Below are 22782 nucleotides of genomic sequence, written 5' to 3'. Positions count from 1 at the left end.
AATCCAGACAAATTATCCAAATAGGGGATCAGTTCTTTTGGATATGTCTGATTTGACTTTGGAGTCAAAAAAAGACAAGCATATATACTATCCAAAGTCTGACAGTATCTTCAATATCCTTCTTTCTGTTAGATGATTTTAGCTAATCGATCAAAGACTCTAACTCTCTATGCTGCAGGTTCAACCTCTTCTCAAATCTCTCAAATAGCCTATCAATCTTTTTTGGATATCTTCCGATGGCTGAGATTTTGATTTTGTGACATGGAAGATCCAAAATAAGTGCTACTTCCTCGACACTAAAGGTAATAATTTTTTCACCAAAAATGAATTGATCACCTCCAACATGATATTTTATGATATTCGAGAGCAGCACCCCATCTACAATAAAGGACTCCATATCAACATAGGTGCCAAATGGAGTACTCCCGATGAGCTCTTTGTGCACAGGAGAGAAGTCCATTTTTTGCATATTTTGAACATACACTACAGGTTTACAAGAGTTCTTAAAAATTAGAGTCCTGCGTCGAACAACCCTTGGGAGAACTTGACTTGGCAGTACTGTAATAAATAATCGGATGGTCAACAACAGAAAGTCATAACATTAAGTCATAATTCTGAGGTGTTTTACTTACAGGATGTTATGATATTAACCTACGATGTCATAATTTTAAGCTACGATATCATAATATCGTCAAAATTATTGTCTAAAGACTTTTTAGCTATAGGATGCCATAATTTTAACCTACAAAGATATAATTCCAACCCGGAATGTCATAAAATTGATAAAAATTATCTCGTTTAGAGTGTTTTACCTGTAGAAATTGATAATATTCAACTACATATCATAATTTTTCTCTAAAATATCATAATATTACCTAATCTATAATCAAGAGATTAATTTTAATATAGAATGTCATATTTTCGGCACAGCATGTCACAAAGTTGAAAAAATATATAACCTTTGAGTTGTTTTATCTATAGAAAATCATAATATTTACCTTTAATGTCATAAATTTAGCCTACGATGTCTTAATATTGTCAAAATATACTCCAGGAGTATTAATAGCCACACAATATCATAATTTTAACATATAATATCATAATTTGAATACAGAATCTCATAAATATAAGAAAAAATATGATTCTAAAGTGTTTTACCTAGAGGATGTCAGGATATTAACTTACGATGTCATAATTTTGGGTTACGATGTCATAATATTATCAAAATTAAAGTTGAAAGGCTATTTAGCTACAGGATGTCATAATTGTAACTTATAATATTATAATTCTAACCCATGATGTCAAAGAAAATAAATAAAATGTATCTAAAATTAGACTAGAGACGGCATATTGTTAATGAAAGGAGGTCATACTTGGTTAACGTAAAATTTAAAGATGAACTACACGTGAAAACATCGACTCATTAAAAAAACCCTAAATGAATGCCCTAATATTTCAAAAGAATTTACCTTCTTCTCTTTCCACTATTTCATCTCTCCCAGAGATTGTAGGGGCATCCTCTCCTGTGTAAAGAACCAGTGCTGTGCTCATTTTAATCATCTCCTCTTCTTCGTTGCCTTTTTCTCAGCACCTTTTAAACTCGAACTTTTTAGAGGCCATTAATAAATAAAAATGGTTATCTGAAAATGCTACGTCCGAAGGAAGAAAATGATGAAAGAAAATGTTTATCCTCAACTGTAGAGATTGGGACATCGAGATGCTACACTTGTCCAAAGGAAGAAAACGAAGAAAACTTCAATCGTCGGAGCGGAGGGAAGACAAAATCATACTTTGGGAGAGAGATGAAAGTGGTTCAATTTCTTTGCTAAGCAATGAAGGCAAAAGCGCCTTTTCAATATTTTGAAAAGATCGATTTAATGATGCTGCAGAACATGACGTCGTCGAATGTGAAAAAGTCAGAAACGTCACATCTAGCCACAAGAGCACTTCCTATTGCATGTTTTACCTACAAAATATCATAATATTAATATAGCATATCATAGATTTGACTTACAATGTCATAATATTGTCAGATATGTATAAAGATATCTTTTTAATTACAAGATATCATAATTTTACCTACAGAATGTCATAATATTGTCAAAACCAAATTTTGAAGGCTTTTTAATCATATGATGTCGTAATCTTAACATCGAATATCTTAATTTTGTAGCAGTATGTCTAAAAAAATCAAAGAGTGTACTTCGAAGGTGATTACCTATAGGATGTCATAATATTGACTTATAATATCATAATTTTGACCCATGATATCATAAAATATCAAAAAGCTATACCTGATCATCGTTTTATCTACAGGATGTCATAATTTTAACATAGAATATCATAATTTCGATCTAGGATGTCATAAAAATATCAAAAAAAGATTCTTCTATTTTGTTTTACGTACAGAATGGCACAATATTAACATATAATATCATAATTTAGATTTGAGATGTCCTAATATTATCAAAACGTATTTTTTGTAAGAGTTTTACCTACAGAGTGTCATAGTTTTAACATCTAATATCATACTTTCAACTTAGGATATAATAAAATGTCAAAAAAAGGTTCTTCGATTTTTCTTACCTACAGAATATCATAATATTAATCTAGAATGCCATAATTTTGACCCATCATATCATAAAAACATCAAAACTTACGTTCGATAGGCATTTTACGTACAGAATGTCATAATTGTAACGTAGAATGTCATAAATTTGATTCAAGATGACATAAAATATTAAAAAAAATTCTTCGATTTTGTTCTAACTATAGGATGTCAAAATATTGACATATGATATCATCATTTGGAACTTGAATGTCATAATATTGTCGAAATTGCCTTCGGTGTGTGTTCTTCCTACAGGACATCGTAATTTGAACATAGGATGCCATAATTTCAATCCAAGATGTTATAAAAATGTCAAAAAAAAAAGCTCTTCCATTTTGTTTTATCTACAGCATGTCATAATATGGATATATAATATCATTGTTTGGACCTGAGATATCATAATATCATCCAAACTACCTTCGATAGGCTCTTTGGATAGAGGATGTCATAATTTTAACATCTAATGTTATCATTTTGACCCAGGATGCTGAAAAAATATCCAAAAGTATACTTCTAAGCTGATGTCATAATATCAATCTAGAATGTCATGACATCCTGACTTATTATACTTTCATATAATATTTTTATAACGTGCTGTATTCGAAACTGAAAAGAGAACTCCATTTGAAACCTACCCAACACTGTAACTCAAGAACTTCAGATGCAAAATTGTGGCTGGAAAATTTTTTCTTTGACGGACAGAAGCTTAATGAAAGGAGGAAGAAGAGAGAGAAGAGCAGCATTTGAAATATCTAACCTGACAGCAAGATATTAAAATAGTCGTCTTCGAGGGAGGGAAAAGATATTTTGGTCACGTTAAAATTGAGCTAAAATTTAAAAAATAGATTATAACGTGTATTAAATATATTCGGTGATGGGACAGCCACCTCTATTTGTGGACTCTCGGTCGCATCAGCCATGAGGTTGCCACTTGGATCAATCGAGCGAGGCGGTGCGCTCCACATCAGTTTTTCTACACTGCAGGTGGTGCACAAAGAAATTCGCCAGCGAATCCATGTTTCCTTCCGACCAGCAGTGCCGGCTCAAAGGTAAGGCCACTAAAGCAAGGGCTTTAGGCCCCAATTTGTTTTAGGCCTCCCACCCCCTCCCTCTGCCATCCATTTGCACCGTATCCAACCATCTACCTACGGGCACGAGAAGATAAATGACACTGGAGATAAAGATGGAGATGACGAGACAGGAGACGACGAGCGGGAGCGACGAGACAGGAGTGGGTGAGGAGGCCTCGAGGCAGAGAAGAACAGTTGCCCGTCGGGGCCGTGGGTGAAGAAGTTGGCAATCCGGGCAGTGGGATCGCCGGAGAGCTTGCAGAGGGAGGTCTTGAGGCAGGTGAGGACGACACCGACGAGAAGGCCATCAGAGGCACCGGTGGTACCACCATTGATGGAGAGGATGCGGACCCATCCCACCATCCGACAGTAACGGTCTGATTTGAGGGGCGTCTCTTGGTCTCCGGCGGCAGACATTCCACGCTTGAGGGATATCTCCAGCGGGGCGGAGTTTCTGGCTAAAAATTTTCAGAGCTAAAAATTTTAAAAATAAAATTATACGAGTGGAAGATTACAGTCCAATGAACATATTCAATCATATAAAATGACTCAACTCTTTTTCAAATACATATATTACTTTTAGAATAATATTAACAATTCCAATAAGTGTTGCTTTGGTAGAAAAAAAATTTAAAATTAAAATTAATAAAATCTTACTTAAGATCAATAATATCTCAAAAAAGATTAAATGGATTAACTATATTATCAATTGAAAAAAAAAATATTAAAAAAAATTTATTATAAAAATTTAATTAAAAATTTTGCATCTCAAAAAGTTAGAAAAATAAAATTTTAATAAAAAATTTACATAAAATTCAATAAAAAAAATTTATATTTTAGTATTTAGCTTTAGGCCTCCCAATATGTTGAGCCGCCCCTGCCGACCAGGCCAAGGAAATGGAATGTTTGTGTCGTTGGTTCTCATGATCTTTACGAGCATCCTCACATCAATGACCTTGCCTACATGCCTGCTATGAAGAATGGAAGGATTGGTTTCAATCTGCTGGTGGGTGGATTGTTTAGTCCCAAAAGATGCGCAGAGGCGGCGCCCCTGGATGCTTGGGTCCCAGCAGATGATGTAGTTCCTGTGTGCAAAGCAGTCCTCGAGGCCTACAGAGATCTTGGCAGCAGAGGGAATAGACAGAAGACCCGAATGATGTGGCTCATTGATGAACTGGTGAGTTCGGTTCCTATGCTTCTCTATTTAGATGGCCTTAGAGTGACTACGAACATGAGGAATTATGATATGTGAAATCCTTGTCAATGATGCAGTGTTTATCTTTGAACTTGAAACTTCCAGGGGATAGAAGTATTCAGGTCGGAGGTCGAGAAGAGGATGCCAATGCAAGAGCTAGAGCGGGCTTCAGGAGAGGATCTAGGTGCAGAAGCAATGGGAAAGGAGGGACTATCTTGGAGTTCAGCCCCAGAAGCAAGCAGGCCTCTCCTTTGTGGGTCTTCACATCCCGGTTGGCAGGGTTCAGGCCTCCGACATGTTTGAGCTAGCCCGGCTGGCAGATGAGTATGGCTCCGGTGAGCTCGGCCTTACTGTGGAGCAGAACATCATCGTCCCCAGGATCAAGGATTCACGAGTCGAGGCATTGCTCGATGAGCCACTTCTAAAGAAGTTCTCCCTAGAGCCTTCTCTTCTGATGAAAGGATTGGTGGCATGCACAGGCAACCAGTTCTGTGGGCAGGCTATCATTGAAACAAAGGCAAGGGCTATGAAGGTGACTGAGGAGGTGGAGAAGAGGGTGTCGGTGGAACGGACGATCAGAATGCATCGGACCGGCTGCCCGAAAGGGGTGCCCTGCAAGGACTTGGTTCCCTTGGTTTGCATACATTCTGGTTAAGCACTTTGGGGCAGTCCCCGGAGTAAGGGAGAAAGACGCAGAAGAGCTTGGTGGAAACTAATCTTTGCTAATACCATGTGGCTTTTCCTTCAGCAAACAAATAATTGTAAAGGTGAAGTATGTCTTATCAACCACATTTTCAGTGGGCCTTCCTATTATAAAACACAATATGTTTCATTCTTTTATGCAATACTTCTTCTCGGAAAGATGTTATGTGGTGTTCTTCCCCCTTGGCCCAAACAAACCAAATGTCTTCAAAATGCTGTCCAGGTTAATATGTTAGATTGCATCGTGCCGGCAATTACGGTACGCGGCATGATATTTCTTAATATGCAACAGTTCAGCTTCTAATAATTTGGTTTAAACGATATTTTTATTCTCTTATCTTTTTACTCTTTATCTTTTCTCTTTTGCCTTTTGGTTTAAACTCTATCTATTTATTACAAATATGAGATATTTGAACCCGTATTCCTCAGTATAACAACTTCACTAACTCGATGATCATCCAATGACTACTAAATCAGTTACAACCCTCAATCTTGAATTTATCTTTCATTGTTTTCTCATCAAAGAAAAATTTGATTTGCTTTTCCTGAAGAGCCTTCGTGAAACATACAAATACTAGCATATCAAAAACTTTAATAGCTCCTTGCATGAAGAATGCCTACTTACCATAGTTTTTCAAGGAACATCAGTTAAAGAAGAATATTAGTTTAAAGTCTTAGAAAGTGAAGCTACTCAATATGATTAATAATAACTAGAAAAACAGCATATTGAATTTAGAAATCTAGGTTCAAACATATTGTACTTTTTCTGTTCATAAAAGCCATGTATGTAAATTCTGACAAACGTCTTGCAGTATCATTACCTTCCTCATTTACTTGAGATCTTAGATTTTCTTTTTGTAAAATAAATAATGGCTCATCTGTTTTATGTATTAACTAATCATTAAATGTCCATATATACAGTAGAAAGGAATGCTGAGACTGAAATGAATCTCACATATTAGGGTACTCCAGAGTCCATGCCTTCTTCAGTGATTTGAACCGATGTCAAAACTGGAGGAATAGATTCTATTTAAGGTGCTACGAAACTGTTGTATTCAGAGAGAACCTTTTTGAAAAGCTCCATCATTTTGTGGAAACTAGAGAATGATACATAAGCCATAAAAACAGATGTCTGACATAACTCGGCCACCAAGCTTTTAAAAAATCCAACAATGCAGAAAAACGCCTCTGCATGTAAATATCACATTGCAATAAAAGACTGGGTGGACCTCCCTCCCATTTTCATCAAAAGAAAGCTTTTGAAAACTCACGAGAAATTTCACTTTTAAAGGCAGAATAGGGGAATTAAAAGTGCCACCAAATGAACAAAATGCCAAGTATCCAAGTAAACGCCTTTTGAGCTTGTTCATGGTGCACATTTTATGTGACTGGAATGTGGCACATGCACGGCATGTATCATTTTTATCTTCCACTAGACGACAAAATTTATATAAATAAAACAATAAATAAAAGAAGAAGCACTCGAACCTTCAACTATCTGGTAAAAATGTGGAATAAGAAGAGGCTAGGGAAGGAAACATGTGCAATGGGAAAAGTAGGGTGGGCAAACGCATGCTATAGGAAAAGAGATTGGAGAAACACATGGGAGATATGCCTCACGCATCACAGGAGTTCACTTACACGACTTCACGAAAGATACATGAATGTTTATAAAAAGCCAGTACAGGCATAACTAAAATCTTACTTTCCAACCAGCAAGTTTATAAACTTACTCGGTCCAATGAACTCTGCAATTGCATCAATTTCTGTAATCACACTACCTTGCAAATTCATTTTAAATTTTCATCCTAGATATCTATAAACTATTATCAGTTGTAAAATCTTCCTACAAATATATTGCTGATACACTGTCATAGAACTTTAGACAACTATGTTCTCCACAAGTTAAGCACACACCACATCTCTCAACTCTGACACGTATGTCCCAGGAAAAGCAAGAAAAGAAAATTGCTTACAGGAGTTATGATGGTGGAGCAACTCTCAACTTCTTTGGTGGTGGGTTTCCTCCAGATATCAGCACATATGAATAGAAACATATCATTGCAGCACTGCCATTAGGTAGAAAAAAAGCTTCAAATTAATGAGTGATATTCATGAAACTACAGTTACTCTAGATTCTAGAAGGAGCATGGAAGAAGTACCTCATTAAAACAAAAAATCCCGAAGGGAAGAGTTTCTTTGTCTATTAGAGAGGAAATGAAACTATCATTAGAGTGCTGAGATGGATAATATGTCATCAATGAAAAATGAGTTACCAGCATTTCTTACCAAGGAATACAACCGGAAATGCATCCCAAGAAGTGCCGCAGCAATGGCTACAACAGAAGTGGTAGAAATGAGTGACATGCTACTGCATGTTTATAAATGATGATGAACTCAAAGATTACTATATGAAATTTCACCAAGATCTAGACACCACTGCGAAATGACCAAATCATCCACTGGTTTCTTATGCAGGAGATGATTACAGGCTACAACTATAGAACTGAGAACTTTTCCATTGGTAAAAGTAGTTGCAAATTTAAACAACTATCAAGTACTAGGTCACTGGTGATTTAGCTCTGCTTCCCAGCCAACACCAATTGAGATTTCATCGTTGCCAAACTCTTCATTTGCATAACTAAGTTTTGACTGAAATATCTGGAAGGTTACTAATATGGCCGAAAGTGGATTGCATACAGATCAGATACTAGTATATCCATATCCATATTCCATAATTCTTCAAAAAATACAAATTCAGATATAGATATTAAATAGATACCAAAATTATGTTTGTTGAGCAAAATTCAAGAACCAACAGCAATGATATAATCATAAGGATGGGAATGGGATAGGTATTAAACCCGGACCAGAGATTGATGGAGCCATGGGTCTAACCAGGTCCAACCATGAAGTCAATCAATCAGACCAAATATAGTTAAAACACAAAAATTATTTAAGAATAAACATTTAATATAATATTAATAACTTTTTACATTAAATATCCCCTTTATATGATATGGATTTTTATTCCACACTACTGTTTAGTTACAACTTGACTAGAAAATAGTCATGGATCGTCTAAACCTATAAGAAAAATTATATAATGTAAGAATATTTAGAAATTCTTGATATTACTAATTATTTTAAGCAGTAAAAATTTGAAAATACCTTAAAGAAGAAGATAAAACATGGATTCAAAGACTAGGTATGCCAAATAGGTCTTCATTCTTTTTTGAAGTTGTCAACTTCAATACATACGGTCAATATTGATACCATACCGTTCCAATGGAAAAAGGGTATCAGGTTTGATACCAGGTTCAATAACAATATTTAAAACTTTAAAAAATGTATATTCATTTTTTTATTTTCTATCAAAGCAGAAAAGGGTTTCTTTATCAAAAAATTAATTTTGAAATATAGAAACATACTTCAAATCAAGGATTCAGGTCTCGATGGGACATCCCGCAGGACATCAAGACAGAGTACCATCCCATATGTTGGGACAGGACTACCATCATCCCAACGACCCAATCGGAACGTCTTGGAACATTCTTGTCCCAAGCATCAGGATAGGGCAGGACAACGGCACATTCCATTCCATAAGAAAACCAGGACAGCTCTGTCCTATGAAATTTAAAACCTTGCTTCAAATTACTCCATTTATGATATGAATAAGTTTTAATAAGTATAATAAATCATCATCTTGAGACAATGGTCAATATTGGTTTAATGGCTAAGAAACTTTGAACCAACCAGAGTAGGGATTTGAGTCCAACTTCCAGCCATCCGAATCTGATATTATACAAAAATGTGTCCAAATCCAACCCAAACCAAATAAGGAACAAAGATAGTCAGATATTTCCCACCCATTTTCAGGCCTAATTACTAAATTCAAGGATTTAGTTTTATACTACATTCCATAAGGATGGATGCCTCTCAGCTCTAAATAATATAAGATAATATTTAAATACCTGCTTGCCCCAGTATGAATGGAGAGCTGGATTGTCCTTTCCTCCAGACTTTGAGGCTAAATGTGCCGAGGGCGAGTATAGCACCCCCAAACAGCATACCTGTAGTTACACTGGCAGAATTTCTTGAGAATAGAAATCCAAGAAGGCCAACACCAAAGACAAAACCACCTGTTACAGAAAAAGGCCAATAAAAGGATTACTATGCAGGAAGCTAATGGCAGAATTTCTTCACATTTACCATAGCACAGAACATATTTTACTGTCAGGATGTTGAATTGATTTTATTAAATCTCTGAAGGCACTAACAACTTAAATTTATATAATACTTTTTGTCCTTTCTGCAATGAAGCTAATTTAAACAACATATCCAATAACATCATTTAAAACACAAAGTTCTCAAGTTTCAGAGAAGACTCAGCATAAACAACAAAAGAAGAAATGTGAATTAAAGAGAAAGGACGGTCCATCTCCATAACAAAATAATAATTCATGACTAATGAGAGGTGAATATGCTTTTTTAGGAGAAAGCAAAAAATATCAAATCTTGCCTTATAAATGATTTATATAAAGGTACTCCTATAAGTTATGTTACAAAACACAAGACTCCTAAAGCCATTCATCGGGACTATGTAATTATAGCAGTACCATTTGGACAGGATATACAGAAGAATGCAGAGATCTAATGTTTGCAAGTGATAGATTATCCTATTTCAGTTGGTCATGGAAAAGGCAACATCCAACCAAATGGAAAGAACATCAAAGTAGCTAGTATAAAGGAATATGACATGTTCAGAAGATGTGCCACAAGAAAAGAAGCTCAATCTTTTCAGCAAGAGAAGAGTAGCCAGTTCAAATGTACCATACTTATAACCTAGTACTCAATCACCAGAACTGCCATTGAAGATTGGGATGCAGAATGTCGACCAAGGCTACATCATACATGTTAATTAAATCACCAGCACATAATCCTTATTCCTTTCACTGAATGGGAACAGTGCATAAAGCTCCAAATTTAAAGAAGGAAGCAGTATAAAATGGACTGCTTTCATCCTAAGGAAAAGAAATCAAAAAAAGTTTAAAAAAAGCTTAAAAATAATTTAAAACATGATGCTTTTATATGGATAATTTGAACAAACTTTAACAACTAGAAAGGTTTAAACTGAACCAAATGAAGGCCCAAGTAATGTTAGAATCAGACTTAGATGCATATGCAAGTGTCTGACTTAGCAAGAAAAGAAAAAAAAGATACAAGGATATGGAGGGCAACAATTTAACTGATTATTTATTTATACCTTTAAGTATCATTCGTTTAAACATTAAAAGAAAATATTAAAAAGATCTTATTTGATCTTTAATATACATGTTTATCATGCAAACCTTGCACTTAAAGGATATAAGAAAAATAACATTTCATAAAGTTATTTCAATACCCTTGACCAATATCTAAAAAAAAAAAAAGCTCATTTATAATGTCAAATTGGAGGGCTAAACTCATTGTTGGAAGAGTCTAACTCTCCACCAATGTCCACAAACTGCAACCAGAACATTATAAGTATCCAAATGTCCAACACCTATCTGATTTGGATATGCTGCTGATACAGATTTTTGGAGCTGGATGCGAGTGTCCAAGTAACATAAGTTACCAACTAACAAGTCTATAAACATATGAGAGACAAATCATATTGAAGAATGGCTTCACTTCAACAAGTTAGAGGACTCAAGGTCCATTATGTTTTCACTGCTTGAGGTTCAGTTTTACAAATCTTGTACTTCCATATATGACTAATTGCAACAACTTTTCATGTTGAGGCAAAAATTTGCACAAGTTTGCACAGAATAAATGACAAAGAACTGCAAACAAGTAGAATGACAAAGCTGTCATTCAACTAATTTTAGAATATGCACTTTCCATCACCTTATTACAGGAAGAGGAGAGAGAGAGATTCCCAAATGGTGCAAAATAGTATTAAATACAATTTGAAAACAAACTAAAGGTATTAGGATTCAAGAAGGTGTCAATTGGCAGAGGTGCTAAAGTCTTTTGTGTTGATATAGGAGACCTAGTTCAGTTGTGCCCTCAATTTGATATTCGGCCAGGCTTCCACTTGTCCTAGTTCTTGGAAAAGGTTTTAGGATTCCCAAGGCATAGGTAGTCAATAATCATCACAATTATCACAAGGTAAATGCTTGATGTCTTCATGATGAATCAACTGGACATGTATTAGTTAAAAATTAACACAGAAAACCAAGAACTTAAAGTACACCCTGCAACTCCCACTAAATTAGGAGTGTCATCAGCTTATCACTTGAAAACATGATGCAGAGAAATTTTACTTTCATTACAACTTAGAGAATTACCAAAAGGGATGCCCAAACAAAAGTCATGTATTTTTGCACTCTTTTTTGGCGGAAGCGATCCTTCCTTTTGCATATGCACGCCCATATCTGGTCTTTCAACCAGTTCCTCAGTTGGATATGGATTCGGTGGCTCATGGTTAAGTTGCTCTTGCTCATCCTTATTATATTTCGCAGCAGTCTTGACCTCAAAACCAGAAGTTTGTATACTACTTCCACTAAGGCCCATAAATATTGACAGCTGCAAATTGGAAAGGAAAAAGAATACAGTAAGCACAGCCACACAATTAAATCAGGATATTTGAACATATAAAGTATATGAAAAAAAAAAGAAATAACTAAAATTAGAAAAGGCTACACCTTGAGAGCAAGAATTGCCAAATTATGGTGCTCAAATCCATTTTCAAAGTAAGCTAGAACTCAAATCTTAATGACCCTTCTTATTGTGGCCAATATAATATTCATTGTTCCTTTGTTCAGCCTGTTCCCACACCTATATCCCATCCAGCTCAGACAATTAAGGACCGCTCAACATGAAAATCCACCTTGAAATTATGACCCAAGCTCCACCGATTCAACTTCTTGAGCTGAGCAGTTGAATATATTTAACAAGTGCATCTATATCAACCGTTACTTAGATGGGCACAATCCATGATAAAATTAGATGAATGGTTTCACATCTTCAAGATATTGTAGAGAAGAAGGGAAAAGAGATGTGTTTATGGAGATAGGACACAAGTAAGGGGATTAGAAAGGGAGTCTCACCTTCCCCCCCCCCCCCCCCCTTCTCCCTCTCTCTCTCATGCACATGCACATGTTAGTAGGTCAAATTTTTTAATAGAATAGGGAAAGAATGAACTTTCTCAGCCATCTTTGTTAATCTATTTAGGTCAAGTCATATCTGATTCAATTCTACCAAGACTATCCATTTAGAAAAGCAACTTTTAGTTTGAGACAATCCCAATGCCTACAAGGGACATAGATACACCACAAAATTTTAGGTGCAGGTACGTACTTTGTACTTTAAGTCCATTTGTTATATTATATGTCTATTAAAGTATAAGTACTTTAATTGTACTTCAAGTCCATTTGATAACACAAAAGATATCAAAAAAAAATCAAAATCAAAATCCTAAATTAAACAGCCGTAATAATTAAAATGATACTTAAAAATAGATTGAAAACAATGAAAAAAAAGACAATGATGTACTACTTAGATGACCAGTATGACATACCATACTATGTGTCACACGTAGGGGTGTGCAACCAAACCAGTTAAATTACAAAACCGATTTGAACAGCTAATTTCGGTTCGTTTTAGATCAGATTTTTTCAGATTTGGTTCGGATTCAGTTTAAAAATATTAGAAATCGCAAAAAAGGGTTTGGTTTCAGTTTAAATTTTGAAAAAACCTAATTTAAAAAGAACCGACCCATATATATATATATATATATATATATATACACACACACACACACACAGATAAATGATAAACCATAAGCTGTCCTATTGTCTCAAAGGAAGTTGTAGTCCTATCCCTTTTAGCCCATTTAGCCCATCCATTAGCTGCCCATTTAACCCATCCCATAAGCTGCCCATTTAGCATGGTTAGTACTTAAAATAAATAGTAGCCCATTTAGCATATTTCATAAGTTGCCCATTTGAGAGAAGCCCAATAGCCCATAACTCAAGAAAACGAACCAAGCTAAACCAATTTTTTTGGATCAGTTTGACGTTGTTTTTCCATGTGGTCATACAGTACCCAGTTTAGCCCAATAGCCCATGACCCGGTTTCAGTTTTAGGAAACTGATTCAAGCCGGTTTGGTTTGAAGATTGATCATAAACTGACTGCACACTCCTAATCATACATTACTAAACTGGTACTGTACTGTATCAATACGGCACCCAGTATTAGTTCAGTGAACCTTAGTTGAAAGCATTCATTACTTCTAAATAATCATGATTATAGCGTGACCCAACAAGATATGATTGACATAACTATTTTAGGTACTATTTATATGTAAACAAGATAATAGTGGCTTTAGAAGTCTAGACCATGATATTTGCTACATGAACTACCATTGCATGTCACAAATTCTCATATGTAATGAAAGGTCCTTTAGGTATAAATTATCAATACTAATTCCATTGTGCATAGATAATCTCAGTTATAGGGCCAAATTCAATCCAAGACTACATCCAATTTAGTGGCTTTGGCAGTCCAACTAGTTTTTGGCCCAAACAGACTGCTTTAAACAGTGACAACAAATACTGAATGAAAAATCAAAGAAATCAACTTTGGGACCATCTATTGCATAAGTGGACATTCAAAATTTATCTTGGGTTATTAGTAATTTCTTTATATGTATTCAAGTAACATCATTCTTTTGATTATTTTTTGGTCTCTTTGAGTAATGAGAGGGAGCTTACTTAAAGGTGATAAATCTGACCTTGAAGAAGCAATTTCTCAGGAGCAGAAATGGATTTTATAAGCTTCGAGAAAAATGGAAGAAGTGGGTGTTTTGGCTTCAGCATTGTCAAGGAAAAGATCACCCTTCTGATATATGAGAAATCTTAATGATTTGTGATAATAAATCTTAATTAAAGATTTAAGCATGAAGATAATCGAACTGAATCTAAAATTTCATAAATATTTAATTTTAATGATCTATGTTCTCATTAAAAAAGAAAAAAAGCATAGCTGGATTCACTAGATTATAAAAATATGTTTCTTTGCTTCCTACTTAACTACTTACAGTTTGTGGTATTTCTGGCTCAAACCACTGAAATATGCATCTGAAGACTACGCAATACTATATATTATACAATAATGTTTTATTCTCAATTTTTTTTTTATTTTTTAACTTTCATGAATTGCTTTTCAATTTTCAGAACCAAAATCAGAGGCAAAGCTACAAAAGTAAAGCAAAACAAAACAAGGAAAAGGAAAAAAGAAAAAAAAAACTTATTCTACAAGACAAAAATCGAGTCTTCAATCCTTGTCTGAACTCTGCATATTGATAGCTTGGCTACTGATCCCTAACTTAAGACTTATTCCTACACGATCTAACTACACAGAAGCTCGGTATTTTATGCCTCTTTAACTTCTGCCATATCATATTCCTTAAGCTTATGTTCTTGAAGAGAAGAACAAATTTACTTCATCATTCGTTTGTTAGCATTTCTTCTATCATATGGTGAAGGAAAACCTTAAAGCATTGCTCTAATTTAAAACAATTTGAGACTCATGCTTGTTACCACTACCATCAGGATCTTATTATAGTCCGAACAATAGTATCCTTAGTGGTCTAGATAGGATCCTTGGACGGAGATAGGTGGGACCATAATTCCCAGTCTGAGATCATAAGATTAGGATCATGGACCGTGTGACCATTTACTCCCAAAATTTTGTTACATTTTAAGCAATTAGGATAGGATGCCCAAGTGCTCATGTCTTAATATTCATCCATTTCTTTAATTTTTATAGTAATTATTTTATCAGTGTTAAGTTTCCATGCATAATATTAACAATCCTCTAGGGGTTTTCAACTTTCAAAAGGAAAGAAAATATTTAGTTGTTTCACAGTGATTTAGAGACAAATTTCATTTCTGATCTTTTCTACTACAATCTTCTACCTCATAGAGAACTGTGTTGTGCACTAGAAGGGGAAAATATGTGCTATTTTTATAATATTTAAAATTAAGATTCTTTTTTTTTTTAGTTTGAGAAAACTCATTATCGAGATACTCCAGATGATGGACGAGGAAGAAAATTTGTTTTTTCAGAAATTATATGTGATGGTGACAATGACAACATATTGTGTATCCTTTTCATTGGTCCATAGTTCCATGTCTATATATATATATATATATATATATATATATATATATATTTTTTTTTTTTTTTTTTTTTTTTTTTTTTTTCATGTCAAATTAAGGCATCTTGTGCACTTATATGGCAGCATAAGGCTACATAGAATAATCAAAACGGTGCTTGTGAGTTGAAGAAGAAGATATGCCTGGGCCTATGATTCCTGAAAAGCGAGTCTCTGGCATTCTAATATTATGGTTTCTAACTCAGTATTCATTCAAATAACAATTAAATCATGCTTCTTACTTGTCATGCTGTGCATCTCCTTTAATGTTTTAAAAAAAATCAAGAACGATCTTATGAGATCCAACCCTTTCTACAATGTATAATATAGTTCTAGTCTTGACAGACATCGCTTGCCATAACACTATTTGTTTGTTCAGATTATTCTCAGATTCTAGAAGAAATCTGCAATATATAGCTTCAGGCTTCAGCAATCATTAATAGCCAAAACAAACAACAAAGTGGTGCATACATAGAATTCAATTAACCATTAAGAACAAAAACCCGCGAAGAAACACCTAATAGTCCTCCCTTATTCTGCAGCAGAAAATAAAACGTTACCTTCCGCCGAAACAAAAGATTGCCAGCCTTCATTCCAACTCCATGCTTCTGCGAAATGACATAATTCTCTAATTTGAGTAGCCAAATAATGACTGGAAGTCGAGACGATGAAATTAAATAGGCATAGGGGATGAGTACGAGAATATAAATCCAAACCTTGGGGTCTCCTCGGATGGCCGCTGCCGGGGAGGAGAGGGTAAAGGGGACCACCGCCGAAGACATTCAGTCTCAAGAATAATGACAGAGAACACGAAATTTGAATCCGAAATGAGATCCTAGATGAAACGCAGAGAGGAATTAAGAAAAAAAGGAGACACCTAGTTTCATTAAAGATTGAGCGACAGACAAATTCAAAGCAATAAGATCACCGGCTAGAGCTGCTAACAATGGAAGAGCAACGCTATTCTTGCTACTCGCTACCCATCACGGCTTCTGCGCATGCCCCGATCCGCTGTCTCGAGCCTCCACCCGTCGCAGCTTCTACGTAACCCGCTCCGCGGACCCAGTAAAACTGAAACCGGAAGAATGGAGGAAAAGGCCGTGATTCCATAAGAAAATTTTTATAGTATTATTCATTAAAAAATCCATTTACAAAATTTTAATATATTCTCTTGGCTGATCAGGTCACATCCTTTACTCGTCCAATTTTTTTTTTTTTTAAGACTCCAGCCAGCTTTAGACTTCAAATATTTTTATTCAAAATATTGACCTAAGCTCCATCCGAACCGGTCCAACTTGAAATCCAACTAGGCCGGCCTAATTTAAGCCCACTTGGACTAAAAGGCAAGGCCGACCCAATTTAAATTCCTTCCTTTCTCCAACATGGCCGAATTCCTGATTGTCTCTCATAATATTATCCAAATCTCACTTTCTGATATTAGAATTAGGTCTTTTATTATCGAATTTGAGAGGAGAAAGCAAAAAAATTAGAACTCAATATCTGCATCCATATTAGTGATCGGCCTCTTTACAAACCTACCTACTGGAGTCTGCCAACCCTCCATTAGTATTGTTACATCACCTCCTCCCACAATCCCTCCAACTTCATCCTCAACCTCCGACCCCCAATCCTCCTTCACACCTTCCTTCTCCATCTCCAACCAAAAACCAACAACCTTTCCTACCTCTTCTCCTCGTCGGCCATCTATCACAAAGCCTCCTCCTTTACCTTCTCAAACTTCATTGAAGACGGTTTGAAACTACTTCTTCAACAAACCCGCTATGTCCATTCTATAGACTAAAGTCAAACAAATATTGATAGCCCGGTTAGAGCAAAAAGCACAAAGGAATAATGGAGACCAAACTCTAATAGGTTCGATGAAGTCTCTCACTTTTCCATAAAGCAGTCCCCCATTTAGACCTAAGGTGCGAGTCATAAGTCTATCCCCCCCCCCCCAGCTATCAGTGACCATTTACTCTCAAAATTTTGTTACATTTTAAGCAATTAGAATGTCCAAGTGCTCATGTCTTAATATTCATTCATTTCTTTAATTTTTATAGTAATTATTTTATCAATATTATGTTAGAAAATATGTCTTGAGATTTGATCCATATTGAGCCCACAGCGAGGTCTAGGACGACGAACGGAGTCCAACGAGCCCAAGAACAGTCCAAACAGAGTCCAAACGACGAAGATATGCATGAAAGAAGAGCGGCACGGTGCACGAGGCTGCGGCAGCCAACGGAGGCCGGCGGTGGCGCTGCCAGGCCTGACGGAGACGCGCGCGTGCGTAGGCATGCATGGCCCAGCACGTAGGGCACAGGCACACACATGGGCCGGCCCAGCATGCGCAAGCAACCCAGCACCCCTGCGTGGTCCACCGTGGACGGTGGGGCACTAGGCGGTCCATGGGACCGACGTGGACCGAACACGCGATCCACGTGTAGTTCAGGATGATTTTTTGCATGATCCAATGGTTCAGATCATAACCGATCACAATCAGATGGCTGAGGATGAATCCGGACATGATTAGATGATCGATGGTCCTGATGTGCGTGATCGGACGGCTCTCGTGCGAGCCGATCACGATCGAATGGCCATGGATGATTCTAAGCTTGATTGAAATTCTGTTTCCTAATGTAACAATATTTTAAAGTTTTTGGAGTCTATATAACTTCGATTGACGAGCTATCAGTTGCGTTTGGAAGCTGATGACATCTTGGAAGTGCAGAAAGACTTCAAGAGATATTTTGTAGAGCTTGTGTAAGGATTTTGGGGCTTCATGTTGAGAGACTCTTGTACAAGAGTTGAGTGGTGAGTTTATTTTATATTGATTTTATTTTATTCTCTTATAGTGAAGCTTGCATGCCCCGTGGAGATAGGCTTGAGGCCGATCCACGTATTTATATTGTATTTCTTATTTTGTTTCTTCTTTCTTTCTGCTGCATCTTATGGTATCGGATCCTACGCAACAATTGGTATCAGAGCAAGGTGGTGCCAGAACATAGGTTGCAGTGGTGGTGGTCGAGATAGAAGATGGAAAAAACAAGCACAATCAAAGTAGAGATCAATAAGTTTGATGGAAAGAGCAATTTCTCCTTATGGCAGACAAAAGTGAAAGACGTGCTCATCCAGCAAAGGTTGATTGATGCTCTCTTGTGCGACGAGAAGCCGACTACCATGAAGGTGCATAATTGGAGGCGGCTCTAGATGTAGGTGGTGAGTACGATCTGCTTGTACCTAACGGATGAAGTGGTGATCCATGTGCTTAGCGAGAATTTTTCGATGATGCTGTGGTCGAAGTTCGAGAAATTATACAGGGCAAAGTCTCTCACCAACACTCTTTTTCTCTAGAGGTAGTTTTACCAGCTGCAGATAACTGAGGGACAGAGCGTGCAGGAGCATCTCAGTCACTTTTAGAAGATCCTCATTGATCTCCTCAGCGTTAGCAAGAAAGTTGAGGAGAAGACCAGGGTGCTGGTCTTGCTAGCGTCGCTCCTCCTTCATATGAGTTTTTGGTAAATGCTCTTCTAGTAGAGAAGAGCACCATCAAGATAGACGAGGTCACTACGGTGATTCTCCAAAATGAGATTCTCAGGAGGGAGAATCTAGCTTCGAGCTCAGACAGCAGCTAAGCTTTGGTGGTTTCTTGAGAAGTAGGAGGCGGTAAACAGAGCAACCGAAGATTGCAGCGAGAGCGGTCTAAGTCCAGGATGAGAGACTTAAGTAAGACCAGATGTTACCGGTATGACGAGTTGGGGCATCTAGCCAGAGATTGCCCTCAACTCAGGGATCGGATGAGAGCTACTGCAGCAACGATCAGTAGCAACTCAGAAGGTGATGCCCTAAAGATATCTGATGAGGTATCTACTTCTTTCCAGCAGTAAATTTTAGATTCTATATGCACCTATCATGTATGTTGCAAAGAGGAGCAGTTTGACTCCTTGAAGAGCAGTGAGGGCACTTTTTATCTATCGGATGGATCGAGTTGTACGATCAGAGACATTGAGACGATCAGCTGGAGGACACATGATGGTGCAGTGAGGAGATTTGGAGAGATCCAATACATACCCGATTTCAGACAGAATCTTATCTCACTAAACAGACTGGATTCGAGATACTACAGAATGGTAGCTGGTGGAGGAATCCTGAAGGTGTTGCGCGGCAATAGGATTATTCTAGAGGGAAAGAAGAGGACAGGAGGATATTACTACCTGACGGAGAGCTCAGTGCGAGGTGGAGCTTCAGGAGTTAGAAGGAGTCCAGAGCAAGGTGAAGCTCCAGGTGGAGGTGGATCGGATACTAGACGGAAGACTCGGAAGGATGAGAGGCGACGTCGCAAGGTGAGATTCCTATTGCCGCAAGATGATATCCCGAGCAAGTCTTTGGTCAGAGTGGACACAGTCCATAATGGAGGTGGGATCGAGCGGCCTGGCTTGACTCCCACGTTTGCCTATCCATGAGACAGCAAGCATGCCCCAGGGCATGGGGATGAGATGGATCACAGGCTCTTAGAGATAGGTGGAGGTCAAATATCGAGTTAAGATGGAGATTGTTAGAAAATATATCTCAAGATTCGATCTATATTGAGCCTACAGCGAGGTCCAGGATGATGAACGGAGTCCAACGAGTCTAAGAACAGCCCAAACGAAGTCCAAACGGTGAAGATACGTATGAAAAAAAGATGGCACGGTGCACGAGGCTGCGGCGGCCAACAGTGGCACCGTCAGGCCCGACGGAGATGCGCGCGCGTAGGCATGTGTGGCCCAGCACGCAGGGCGGGCCCAACATGGGCGCGCGTGTGGGTCGGCCCAGCACACGCGGGCGACCCAGCACCTCTGCATGGTCCACCGTGAACCGTGGGGTGCTGGACAGTCCATGGGACCGGTGTGGACCGAACACGCGGTCCATGCATGGTTCAGGATGGTTTTATGCACGATCTAACGGTCCAGATCGCAGCCGATCATGATCGGATGATTGAGAACGAATCCAGGCATGATCAGATGATCGGTGGCCCTGATGTGCACGATCGGACGGCTCTAGTGTGAGCCGATCACAATTGGACGGCCACTAGTGATTTTAGGCTTGATTGGGACTTTGTTTCCTAGTGTAACAGTATTTTAAAGTTTTTGGAGTCTATATAACTCCAATTGACGAGCCGTCAGTTGCATTGGGAAGCTGGTGACATCCTGAAGGTATAGAAAAGTTTCAAGAGAGATTTCAGAGAGCTTTTGTGAGGGTTTTGGGATTTCTTATTGAGAAATTTTTGTACAATGGTTGAGTGGTGAGTTCCTCTTGTATTGATTTTATTTTATTCTTTCATAGTGAAGTTTGCACTCCTCGAGGAGGTAGGCTTGAGGTCGATCCACGTATTTATATTATATTTCTTATTTTATTTTATTTTCTTTCTGCTGTACCTTGTGATACCGGATTCTGCACAACATATTAAGTTCCATGCGTAATATTAACAATCCTCTAGGGGTTTTCAACTTCCAAGAGGAAAGAAAATACTTAGTTGTTTCAGAGTAATTTAAAGATAAATTTCATTTCTGATCTTTTCTACTACAATCTTATATGTCGAAAAAAAAAAAGGGGCAGATTCTATCACATGATATTAATGGAAGAATCAAGCGAAAGAACAAACAAATATATGTTAACAGCACAGATATAAGCATGCAGACAGATCAGGCTCACACAATGGGGCCCCAGGCACGACCTTATTCAGACTTCGATATGGTTCCCTAAGTTTAGGCTTGATCTATTACAATTATTGATTATTGGGTGGGCCTTGGGACTGACAGTTGATACATTGGCCCCTGAGTCATAAGTTGAGCAATAACATGTATACCTTTCTCCCAGGAAACAAGAGTAGCACTGCAGTACTAACTACCTTTCAGGGTGACAACACATAATTTTGGTTTCAAATATAAATCACAGTCCACCTTTAGGACTTTGAATCATCTACATCATGGATTCTTTGTCAAAATTACCCAAAACTATCGAGCTAAGAGTGCAATACATGGTCTAGCCCTAAAATGGGTGTCATTATGAAAAACAGGAGAGGCTTAGAAAAAAAGGGCATCTACATTTAAATAAACCCAGGTCATGTCTCAGAAAATATTTGATTGTGCACCTGAAAGGACTAACATAATCCATGCTAGGGTACATGCACCCCTGCACATAAGATAGACATAAAAAAGGATGTGTATTTCACAAAATATTTAATAAGAATGACCTATAACCCTCCCTTCTCCTTAAGGGAAGAAGCCTTTCTTAGAAAGAAAGGAACCTTTCTTCCAGTTCACCTCAAATTTTCAATTAGGACCTCTTGCACTACATTAAAACTTCATGAGAAGTTATACATATATAATATCCTTGAAAGCTTTTGTTTGCAGAAAGATCATATCATGAAATGTGGGGAAACTCTTCTTGATGAATATGAATGAATAATTTGTTATATTTGTGTGAGGTCTATTTGCATGACTGTCCTGAAATCATCTGTTTCAGTATTCAAGATGCAATAATGCATGCCTCTGAAGATCACCATGGAAAGATACCCTTATTGCATGGAAATCCTAACTCCACAATATTGATGTAAAATCTTTAAAAGTATCCAAGGATAAAAGTCCTCAAAATCTTAGCAACCAAAATATCAGGCAGAAAGAGAAGGAAGACAACAAAGTTGAAAATACAAAAAGAGTTGATATCAATGAAGAAAACATTAAACTTAGCTCCAGATCATTCTCTAGTATAAAGGATATGGGTTATTTTTTCGCATTTGTCGGAGTGAGAAATGCATATCTGCACCTTTTCTTGATGGTTCTCTAATTGACTGTTACCGACAGTCACAAATCCAGGGGCTAGAGGTGCAGTGGGTCTTACACCATGGGCTGAACTGCTGTCTCTCCTCAGTCATTAAACCATTACACTGAAACAAAGTTTAGTTTTGGATTTGAGGAGAAGCATTGGATAATTTTCCTACATTTTTGCATGTCTCTT

General features: G+C 37.2%; 1 protein-coding gene and 1 pseudogene across 4 annotated transcripts; one reads left to right on the top strand and one right to left on the bottom strand.

The window, feature by feature from the left end:
- The first annotated feature begins 3529 nt into the window (after positions 1 to 3529).
- Positions 3530 to 6452, top strand: LOC105056854 (ferredoxin--nitrite reductase, chloroplastic-like; annotated as a pseudogene).
- A 772-nt stretch (positions 6453 to 7224) lies between these two features.
- Positions 7225 to 16894, bottom strand: LOC105056812 (protein FATTY ACID EXPORT 1, chloroplastic). 4 transcript variants are annotated; one of them, XM_010939131.2, is made up of 8 exons: positions 16712 to 16894; positions 16500 to 16618; positions 16344 to 16391; positions 11911 to 12148; positions 9553 to 9720; positions 7868 to 7914; positions 7741 to 7781; positions 7225 to 7647 (listed from the first exon to the last, which is right to left on the bottom strand). In XM_010939131.2, exons 2-8 carry the CDS (start codon positions 16563 to 16565, stop codon positions 7560 to 7562), a joined length of 696 nt encoding a protein of 231 aa, XP_010937433.1. In that variant the 5' UTR covers positions 16566 to 16618; positions 16712 to 16894; the 3' UTR covers positions 7225 to 7559. The 4 variants fall into 4 exon arrangements, with proteins under 4 accessions (XP_010937433.1, XP_019709930.1, XP_019709931.1 ...); XM_019854371.2 differs by having other exon boundaries at positions 16344 to 16395; positions 16501 to 16618; XM_019854372.3 differs by having other exon boundaries at positions 16344 to 16395; positions 16501 to 16618; positions 16729 to 16883.
- Between the last annotated feature and the right edge of the window lie 5888 nt (positions 16895 to 22782).

This window comes from Elaeis guineensis, chromosome 13, assembly GCF_000442705.2.
Source record: "Elaeis guineensis isolate ETL-2024a chromosome 13, EG11, whole genome shotgun sequence".
NCBI lineage: Eukaryota > Viridiplantae > Streptophyta > Magnoliopsida > Arecales > Arecaceae > Elaeis > Elaeis guineensis.
The sequence above is the reverse complement of the archived record's forward strand: the minus strand, read 5'-3'. Positions and strand labels throughout refer to the sequence as shown.

Coding starts and splice junctions, on each gene's coding strand:
- LOC105056812 (XM_019854371.2), bottom strand. CDS start 16,565: ATGTCTTCGGCGGTGGTCCCCTTTACCCTCTCCTCCCCGGCAGCGGCC. Junction 7,782..7,867: donor ATTTCCGGTTGTATTCCTTG/GTAAGAAATGCT, acceptor CCTCTCTAATAG/ACAAAGAAACTCTTCCCTTC. Junction 7,648..7,740: donor GGATTTTTTGTTTTAATGAG/GTACTTCTTCCA, acceptor ACCTAATGGCAG/TGCTGCAATGATATGTTTCT.